The sequence below is a fragment of the Phaethon aethereus genome, assembly GCF_964289735.1.
Source record: "Phaethon aethereus genome assembly, chromosome: 2".
Taxonomy (NCBI): domain Eukaryota; kingdom Metazoa; phylum Chordata; class Aves; order Phaethontiformes; family Phaethontidae; genus Phaethon; species Phaethon aethereus.
The window spans coordinates 138,974,063-138,985,251 of NC_138582.1; the positions used below are offsets into that span (position 1 = coordinate 138,974,063).

The 11,189-nt window shown below is 38.4% G+C and overlaps 1 protein-coding gene across 1 annotated transcript in view; it reads left to right on the plus strand.

Moving 5' to 3' along the window:
• CRPPA (CDP-L-ribitol pyrophosphorylase A) overlaps positions 1–7,458 on the plus strand; it is a gene marked incomplete at its 3' end in the record, with an annotated part of 125,786 nt that extends 118,328 nt beyond the window's left edge. Inside the window, exon 10 of the mRNA XM_081996361.1 lies at positions 7,354–7,458. Within this exon, the coding sequence (XP_081852487.1) occupies positions 7,354–7,458 (105 nt within the window). The remainder of the gene's footprint in view (positions 1–7,353) is intronic.
• Between the last annotated feature and the right edge of the window lie 3,731 nt (positions 7,459–11,189).

Below are 11,189 nucleotides of genomic sequence, written 5' to 3' on the forward strand. Positions count from 1 at the left end.
ATGTAGAATGGGTATTCCTTCATAGGAATTTTAAATCAATCCAAAAAAAGTGTGAGCTGGGGAGTGGGTTAACCACCTCATACAAAGAGGAGAACTGAACTCTGGTCACTTACATGTTGCAGAGCATGTAGATAATGGAGCTGTTTTAAAACTGCTGATTTAGGGGAATTCTGTCTATTCTGTTCGTACTAGAGAAAGGAATTAATCTTGTATGGGAATTTGTTTGTTTGTGCTGTGTTGTTGTTGCTGTTGTAGTTTTTTAACAAAAGAGCGATGCTTACCTTCAGTTTAAAATCTGTGAAAAGATACATGCAATAGCATTAGAGACATAATCCTTCCAGGCTTCAGGAGATTGAGACAGCTGTCTGTCCTCAGTCATTTTAAACATTGATGGCTCTCCATTTTCTTATGACAAATTATAAGAGGTTTGGTTAAGCAATGGTGCAGGAGAGGGAGATACAGTACAGTATCACATGTTTATGCACAATTTATCCTAGTTTGGGTTGATGGTAGCATGGATGTACAACCATTTAACTGCAGAGAGTTAACTCAGATCTATCAGAGTTCATTAACTAAAAGGTCTGCTAAGCACCATTAGCTCAGTGACAATTTGGTTCTCCCAGTGCCACTCATCTCTTTTCTCAACCCTCATTATGTCCAAAGTATCTACATTTCTAAATTATTTCTATTTTGAGGAGTATCCACTAATGAAGAATTGTTTGTGTTTTCTTAGTTCAGAAAGGAAGCAAGGCTGTATATATAGAGGTTTAATTGTGAACCTGCTGGAGTAATTTTGAATGCAGCTACCTATCTGAACTTAAATGCTACCCTTAATTATTTCTGTATTACTTGAAAGGGAACCTAAAAATATTTAGAGAAATAGTTTTCTTATCTTTTAGAATAATCTGCATAGCTATCTTCTTATTGAGGTAAATTGCTGCATTGTTGTTATGTATGAGATGTCACTTATCAATAGATTCTTTGGCACATGGATTAAAAAATGTAAGGTGGAAGCATTTCAAGGAGAAAGGAGACTTCAGACCAATTCAAACTATTACAGAAATGAGGTTGCGTTAGTATGTAGATGCACGCTGCTACATATCTTGAGTAGGAAAAAATGCTTCTTCATGAATCCAACAGGGAATTCCTCCTGGTGAGATTAAGCACCAAACCATGTTACACAATTGACTTCTACTAGTGGAAGAACCTCAGTCCCTCTTCAAATCATCTTTTTAAATGAAAAATATGCGTTAAAGAAGAAAATTTTAAGTATTGAGGTTTTTGAGGCTAGATTCTCGGTTTCTCTGAGTGCAAATAAAACACTGCCAGTATGTGACGCACGGCGAGTTTTGGAGGCACCTGGTATAGCCTTAGTATAAATCGCAGCATCCCATGGAGTTTTAAATTAACAGCAGCTCCTCTTGTACTGCCAACATAGTCTTTTGCAAGATGCCTGCCAGAACACAGACTATTTCAGCCCTTTTCTCTTCCACTCGTGTGGAAGTGTGCACCCAAGCCCACTCTGTGAAAGGGAGCAGCGGGCATGCTCCATCACACGGTCCTCCTGCTGGCTCCAGCCTTTTTCCGTAAGGTGGCAGGAACGTGCAGTGCAGCACAAGTGCTGTCCTGTGGCGTGGTTTGTCCCTCTCTCCTCTGTTTTGGTGGGAAAGGTGTCCATTGAGCAGTTAATCTTTTTTTCAATGACTGTGTTTCTGTGGGAGCTACATGGGACTTGTGCCTCGTTCTGGGTGGCATTATTTGGTGGTTGTGCTATGTATTCTTGGTGCATTTGGGTGAGGAGAGAAAGGCACAACTGCCACCTCCAGCGATACTTCGGCTGCATCTATACTGTTAAATGAAACAGGCCAGGCACGGTTGTCTTGTCCTAGGGCGAAGAGGCACAGCGTGCCTCATGTCCATATGGCTAAGTTCTCGTTTTCCCAAAAGAGGGTGGCTTCATTCCGACTGTCCCTTGGGAGCAGTCCCTGGCCTGCGCTGTCCCCTGAACCATGCCCAGCCATTGTCTGGGAACATGTTAGCTGGCGGGAGCCAAAACTGTGCCAGGGAGCTGGCTGACAATGGAACAGCAAGGGCAGGGCCACACCAGCGCATGCCCTGGCCCTCCTTCCGTTCCTGGTACAAGCGTATTACTATTCATGTTCCCTAAGTTTAGTAGCACCTTTAAATCATGTTTTCAGGTTTCCCGTCAGCCATATAATCTGGGCTAACATTACAGTTCTATTCGTTTTTAAAAACTGTATTAAATGGAAAGTCAAACAATATTACGGCAAAACAGAGTGAAAATAATGGAACACAGCTGTTTTATTCTTTTCGAGGGATGCAGTAAAAGGCAGAGGTAATACCTGCAGAGGCTTTTTTTTGGGGGGGGGGAGCTATAAAGGGTAGTATGTGTTTTTCAAGCTATGCTTAAACTGAACTAGTACATATGTAAATTGAAATACATGTATGTGAAGTTCCATCTGGGAAAAAAAAAATAAATCCTCAACAGATTGAAGCAAGGAAATGAATTGTTAGGGGAATGTCAGTAAATATTCAGATATCCTCACAGTTTCTTAAATAAATGCACATTTGTAAAATATCAGATTGCATATTCCAAACACAACTTTAACTCTGTCCCTGTATCCATTCCCAGACTTATTCTGCAGACCAGAAAACCCCTACAGTCAGTAACTCTACATCAAATAAATTCTGAGTATGAGTTACAACCATCACACAATACAGTTATGTTGGAATATTTTTACTATTTAATAACAGACAAAGTGGATATTTTATTTTGGAATCAAAGTGCTGTTATGTGGATTTATGGTTTATAAGATTGGCAGTATTTCTGAGTACTTTCTTTTCCAAAGTACATAAATATAAAGTGGTAAAAGTTTTGTTTTTAGCTTATAAATGTAGTTAATCATCTGTTCAAACAATAAAAAAGTCTATTTATTAATGGCCAAGAAATGTTAGGGGTTTTTGGTTTTTCTTTTTTACAAGAGACTCATTTAAGTCAACTGGATGAAATGAATAGACAGTGAATATCACAATGGTTTCGAGAGGATCATGGCACACCAGCTGATCATGTGGAACTACAGTCATTAATCCATTAAAGTCATTACTGCCTCCAACTCTTATTTAAAGGTCACAGTCTTTTTTAAGGATTTCGTTGATGAGGGAAAGAACGATTCGCGTTTGATCCATCCGGCGCATGCACGGGTACGCGCTCCCTGACGAGCGTGCTGAAGTATGTTCTCTGCCTGGAATCTGCAACACTGAGCAGTGGGTGGGCAATAACGTGCGAGAGCTCTTGTGGGCTACATGGGGATTTCTATCGATCGTTCTGTTCTGACATCCTGGTTTTTATCATCGTTACAATATATGCAAACACGTCGGGCAGTTAGACATGTGAAGACCTGGTTCTACTTGATTATTTGACTTCCTGCATCTAATAGTGAGATTTTTGAAAGATTTAATGCTATGCCATTGAATGTAAAAGCCGTGGAGTTAGGTGTGGTAGATTAAATTTGTCCTGGCATCCTTACTGAAGCCTCCCTGTAGGCACTATCAGCTGTACTCAGCACTGTTGCCAGAAATAACATTGCAGTGTCAGAAACATGGGTGTTTTAAGGGTATAGCCGGGGGACTTGCAGTGTTCGCTTATTTGTTTAACTTCAAATTAATAAAGACCCACAAGATTCTTTTTCTTTCCTGGGTTGTTGTTGAATTCTGTCGCTTAAATTCTTTTTAATATTATTCATAAACACTGCTGGCCTCTAAATTACCTATAACTACTTGGGAAAAAGCTAAGTATCATTGTGGCACGTTGAAAACATCCGCTTCCATACACAGTAATGGCCTAAAATGAAATAAATTCCCATCAGGATTCAGAGGAGAGGAAAGAACACATAAGATATGACTTAACTATTGTGTCAGTCAGCGTTATGCCTACACTCTGAACAGCATGTTCTCTTTCAGTTGCTAAAATTTCTTTTTCTGTTCTCTTTTTCTTGATAATAAGGACTAGAATTGATCAACAAATGTTATAAATTATGCACAGGCTATGACAACCGGATACTACAGTGATGATTCCTAGCATAAGAGCGAGTTTTGATTCTCAGAAAAATACAGGATATACAATGATTTTGAAATTCCTGGAAGAGTCCAGTTTTTTGCATTATTTACTACCTCTTTCCAGTAAGACTGTGACTGGAGAATAAAGCAAGGTAAAATCGGCACATACTTGACCTTCATGGCACTGATTTCTCCTGCACTCAGAGGCTGGCTCGCAGGCCCAGGTGCTGGACACTGTTCAGTCAATAGCTGACCCTGAGATCAGTCTGGGACAGTGTTACCGGGACGGAGCAACAGCATAAATCTAAAAATTAGTAATCCCAGTGATAAATACTTTAAAGGGTTGCCCTGTTGAAAGCTTCAGTACATGCTTCATGATGTCATTTAACCATCAGTTGTAACTGCATAAAATGAAGAACATCTTTTCTATTACATTTCTTATCTTAAATAAGGTCTTGTATATTCACTTAAATAATACACTTCTGTTTATTTCCAAAGAACAGACTGACAGGGACCAGTCCTGCACAGAGGCCAATCCTGTCTGACAGTTCATTGTTCCTGCCATTGTATTGATTGATTTTAAGAGAGACAGGAACCAGGAGGTTTCCTGAATAGTTATAATACTACTAATAATGAGATTATTAGGGGTGGAGTAATTGTAAAACTTGAAAATGCATCTTAATTTGCGCTGCTTACTTTTTGTGTTTCTCTTTTTGAACAAATTGCAATTCACCAGTCGATTCCAGTGTGGTTTATAGACCACTTCTGCATGCAGGTTTCTGTACACGTTACTGTGGTGCATTGCCTGTGTTACAAATACTGGTCATAATTTTTTGCATGTCTTTCCTTCAGAACATGGAAATTAGCACTAAAGCCTTATGTTTAGCTTGGGAAAAAGCTTTTTTCAGTCTAAAGGAATCTTACTTGTCACTTTCAATCTCTCCTGTGAAAGTTAAATTTCTTTCTCTTCTTTCCTTTTATGTTCAAAAACTTAAATAATTTATTACTGCAAAGGAATGTGTGCTGAATCCAGTAACCAACAGAGGATGTGGAAAGATTTATTGGGAGAAACATTAAGAGCATTCCTGGCCAGGTGTATTTTTTTTTTCTTTTTTGTGAAATGGGAAAAAAAAAATACACCTCCAGCCAACTTCAGATATGGCTGGAAGCCCACTTGGAAAACAGTGTCCGTAACTGTGAAGCGCTTCTTCGAGGCAAACTGAACAAAAAGCAATGAGGGGTGCAGAGAGATTGGCACTGCTGAATATCAAGAAATGTGTTGCTAGATCTTGAAAGCGACAGCAAAGTTTTCCATCTGAGTGGGTGTATGCACGTGACTTCCGCTCTCCTTGTACATTGTACAGCAGTATATACCCATGGGAAATAAGGGAGTGAAACCCCTCCCAAATTGGAGTAGTGGATTCCGAGCTTCTCTTTTTGCACACTCAGTCCATGACAAAAGGGACTGGAGGAGCAGGACCTGAGTACACTTCTGCACCCCTTGTGTAACCGGATGGGAGGTGTCACTCGGTAAACAGCAAGGCACAGCCATGGTGAACAGTTTTACTCTTAAGACAATTTTTTAGACCACTATTAATAATTTTACTGCATATTAGAATATATAACATGAATTTGTGAGGAGTGTAATCTTTTGGGGGGTTACAAATTGTAACAGTTTACTTATTTGATCATTTTTTGGATAAAAATCTAGTCACACACAAGTATCATTTTTCCAGGAATGATAAAAGAACCGGGTATAAACTAGCTATTTCTAATTCTATCCATTTACCTCTCTAGCATTTTTCATGTCATTTACGTAAAGCAAAATAGTTATTAAGACCATTATAAAACATAATGCTACATATTTTAGAGTGTCCCAGGGATACTTTTCACCTATCAATTTTTCCTTCAGCCCCAACTTCTTAGTCTGCAGCTCCCCTCTGTACTAGTTGAACAGGTAGGTCCCCTCAGCAGTACCCTATTCCTTAAAAAGCAGTGATAACATTATGTTTTTATATAAGTTGTTGAAACCATTTCCTCTTTCTCCATTAATCCAAGTGTCTTAAACTTGTCATCTACCAATTATTCCTTGATGCAGCATCTTAGAAAAGTAGTGATGAAAAGACAGAGAATCAGACTGCTCCAGCTGCCTGCCCCAGGCAGGAAGCTCTACCTGCATCCCATTTTACATGTATGTGGGTCTCATGTTACAGCACCCTCATGATGGAGTTTCCTTTGTCTGTCCAATAATCTGTTGCATTGTATACCAGTCCTTACTGTTAAAACACTTTTCTGACTTCTTATATCCCAGTTTTAAGTTCCCTTAAGCCTTTTGCTTCCAATTTTATCCACTGTGATGCAGAGAACAGCTCTTGCTTTCTCTTTATAGCTCCCCTTCTGTATTTGAAACTCTTCTAGATTCTCCCTAGAGTTTTGCAGACTTTCCTTTTTCTGTGTTGGTTCACAGGAATTGTTCCCTCCTATTTCTCTCTCCAGGGATGCGTCCGTGCCTGGCTACACCTACCAATGTTTTCCCAGTACGCAAATGAAAATGTTACTGGTAGCAAGAGGCCAACCTTTTATAGTCAATACAATTAAGAAACCTTGGCAATTAGACAAAGGACTCTTTCAAATGTGAGATGGAGTGCTTGGAAGTGTGGAATCAAAGTCTCAGTTTATTACTTCTTCCTGTGTTGGTCTCTATACTTGCCTATCAAAACCAGACTACTTTTAAAAGTTATTTGTTACAAAGATCAGCCTCAACTACTGAAGTCCCAGTGCTTAAATGCCTTTGTGAGTTTAAGTAAGTAGTTTGTAGACTACAGATGGAATTCAGTAGGTACTTAAAGTTATAGGTCTTTAACTATGCTACTCAATTAAATCCTCAATTTTGTTCCAATGTTTTCAAACCCAAAATTTTGACTACCTTTTAGATTTTAAAAACCAGGTAAGAAGCAAGTAACAAAACCAAGCTTCTGTTTTGGTGGTCTCTGGATAGATGGCACTAATTCAAGCAGGTAAAATATATTCCTTTTTAAAAAATAATTTTGTGTTTTAAATCATCATGGAGATTGGAATATGGCCATCACTATGAAATTGTGTTTCCTTAAAATACAAGTTTTAGAAATTCTTCTTCTAGTAAGTGCAAATAAATGTTTTTACTTTTTTTCAACAATTGTATGGTAATTTTGCATACTTGGAAATTTATTTTAAATACTTACTTTTTCCACTTTTGTTAACATATTGTTTGCCCCTCTCCTTTCTTTTTTCCCCCAGGACCATTTGCTGCTTCAGGAGACAGTAAATTCTGCTGCTGCCCTTATCATGGCATTAATAAAGGACAGAAACCCAGAGCTGACTGGGCAGCTTTTGGTAGCATAAGACCATGAATCATGTGTAGCTTTTGGAAATGTTTCTTTTTCATCATCCATTCACCAAAGGTCTTGAATCACTTTACCCTTTGATGAAAACTCTTAATTTATGATATTTACTATTAAGATCTTCTAAGAACGTATTTTTGGTACTTAAAGTGCAAATCTGATATTATGTATAAAATGTAAAATGAAATACAAATCATTTTGAGGTGCACTGGGAACATAATGTGAGGAATGATACTGAAACATTTTTGTGAGGTACTGATTGTTTAAAAAGGTGCACAGAGGACACCAAAGCATTCAGTCTTCATGTGGAATTATCTATAACCATGCATGTGTATTGTACTCTAGGACTGCATGACTGAAATTTGATTTAAGGTAAAATAATCCTAAAGCACAGCTCTTGTTCATTATATGAAATTATTTAAACATTGCTGCTATACCTATTCGTGAATGTAGAGTTCATTATACAGTGTAGCCTTCCTGACATCAACAGAAACGCACAGTGCAAGAAGTGTTCGAAGGGTCAGGTCCCCATCCTCCATGTAATGAAGGTAACCTTGAAACAAAGAAAAGATGTGCATGGGGGCCATGAGCTGCTAAACCCAGTTTTCCAGATGCGGTATGCTCTGGCTGTAGCACCCCTTAGTGCCACACTTCTTCCAGCACCCATGTGCCGTCGTTTCGAAGTAGGTCCGATAACCCCTCTGAGTACTGTATTACACATACTCTTTGTGTTTGCACGTGTGTGTGTGTGTGTGTATGCATGTATGTGCGTATGCATGCTTAAAGGAAGAGTTAAGACCGGAAAAGATGTTTCACAATGCAATCTGTAGGTAATGGAGAAATAGGAGGATTCTGTTAGCTCATCTACAAGATTACAATTTGCATCTCTTGCCGGTTAACATTATGTATGTATTAAATAGTAGTGAAGAGAACTGAATGTTGTGAGTACAAATACATGCTACATTGATATTCAAGCGTGGAAAGTTGTGACAGGAGGGTAAAATGGTGAATGGTTACTAGGTGGAGTATCTCCAGGTACCACAACCACTAAGAGCAATACAAGAAGAGGACAGTCCCTGAAAACACCTGTACCTCCCTATGCATCAGACGCAGGAATTCCAGCTTTCCTGCAACTTGTGAAAGGGCTAGGTTAATGTCTTACGTACCTGCCATGACTGGAATAAGGTCTTAGAGAAGTATCCCTGCCAGAAGTGTGCGGTGAGCCCCCCATTCAGTCTGTCCTGAGCCAGAGCGCTGTCAGTTCAGCAAGTTTCCTTCTGAAACTGGCATTCCTCCCCTTACTCCCACTATGTTCCACTCCCTCTGGTGCTCAGACAAAACTTAGGATAGTATGATCAGGGCTAAGTCCCCTTCCCCTTCCTCTTTCCCTTCACCTAAAAGGTTTAAATCCCTTTTAGAAGCTGATGTTGACCCCAAACTTACGTCATTACACAATGAAATAAAGAGTTGTTAGCTGACTATTCTATATCCAAAGCACACATTTTCTTGCACATAGAAGTCATCCTAAGAACACTAACAAAGTTCTCATGCATCATCTGTTTTCCTCTTCGCTTCTCTTTCCTCTCTACTCTGATTAAGAATTTGTCCTTTTCTGACATCATACAACATAAGCATACATATTAGCTCTCTGTATGGCTAAATAATAGGTATATTTTCATGCCTGTTCATATGCAAAGTACACAAATAAATGAGGAACTAAAGAATTTATTATTGGTATTCATAATTTAACAGGACCGCTTGCACAAACAAGTTTTCTGAATTCACTTTTACATTAATGAATTTGATGAAGGAATTAATCTCACAGGCTTTTAAAAGATACGAGGAAAATTGTCTCTTTGACTGTGTTTTGTGACTCTTCTTCACTTGAAGACTGAAATACAATCCGTGATGTGTTTTCCCCACATAATAATAAGCAAATGAATTTAGAAAATCCTTTATGTTTTCCATCCATTCTAATCTATACGTTGTGATACTGCCTTAGCATTGGATTGTGTGTAACTTGTCATTGGCTTAAACAGAACCTTTTACTGTGTGGGGTTGTTTTACTTACCTCATTCTCTTAAAAGAATTTCAATCCAATTAAAAATGTTACTGCAATAAACAGCTGTAATGAAAAATTATATTGTCATTGTTTATGGACTTATTTTGAAAAGAGAACAGACAATGCACAACAAAGTGTAAGTGCCAGGTCATCAAATATACTTATTACTAATCTTAAATGGAAGATAATAAGCTATATTAATGTACTGTTAATCATTGCATTATGGATTTTTTTATCTTTAACGATCTTTTAAAATAATCTACAAACACTGAAAAATCTATTTTGCTGGAAGCAAATACGCCAACAACAGAACTACTAAAACAGATCACAAAATACTAGAACTGCAGTAAAAAAACACAAAACAAAACTGGACTGTGATTAATGCTATTGTGTATCCAAACCAAATTTAAATGGTCTTTTGGATGATTGTTAATACTTACAATGGGAATAAAGATATAAAATGAAATTAAGAAACTGGTTGATTGTTTTTTGTCTGTGCATAGCTTCTCACAAATAGCAATATACATGAGAAACTTGGCAGCCTTTTGTACACACATGCTGTTTTGAATTTACTAGTGAATCAGTCACCACCCATATTGCTTTGAACATTTGGACAAAGATAACACAGAGTAAATAAAAGCTCAGACTCTGCCAGCCTTGCTTACCTTACTCCTCAAGCACTCTAATTAGTATTCCTTGGGTAGTGTTCACCAGAAAAGAGCACGTAGAATATGGCCCTAGAAATGCTTTTCATAACTGCAAAGTTAAGTGAATTAGATTTGTATATTGAAACCAATGCATTTCATGCAAAATCTGAAAATTAAATGACTTAATTTGTCTTAGACAGTTGGCAGAAGAATTCCTGGCTAAAATCTTCTTTTCTTTATCTTTCCAGGCTACCGAGCTTGAAAGAGATTGTTTGGTGGTCCTCTAAAAAAGGCTGAAAGAATGAAAAGGATAGAAGATGGTGGAATTAAAAACAAACCAAACCCAAACCAAAAAGCAAAGAGAAACAAAGTGAGATGTGACCCTAGTGTAATCAGTGGCATAACTAGCTGACTTCAAAATACCACAATGAAGATTTTAGCTCATCTTGATAAGTAATGTAGGCTGCAGAACAAAAATGTGTCTGGATGCCTTAAAGCTTTTGGTATCAGATTTGTATTTTTATGTGACACCAGAGCCTCATCATCTCCACAATGATGGAGGCATTTCTAGGTGCCACCCAAACAGAAGCTTCCAAAGACATGTAAGGTTCCCAATTACCGCTTGGCACTTTTCAATGATATAGCAACTTTTCCTGCCTGTAGGTCACTCCACCAGAGAAGGGTCATGGTTGGTTTGCTCTGTTCTGCCTGTCTCAGACACTTGCTACTGGTTACTGGATTTTGTTCAGGTTTTATTTCTGAAGAGAAACACATTTATTTCCAGATACACGAAAGCATTTATTATTTCATTATCTCCCTCGTCTTCATCCATAACTTTGATCTGCAGAATGCTAGTTCATCTTATCAAGCATCCACCAAGGTGTGCAGACAATGCGTGCTTCCCTTTTTTCCTGTTGAGGAAGGTTTTGGGGTTCAGGAATAGGCTTATGTTAACAGGAGCAGGAGCCAGGATTCTGGTGAGAGCTACCTTTGACCTGGCCCAGTGTGACTGCTCTGATGACT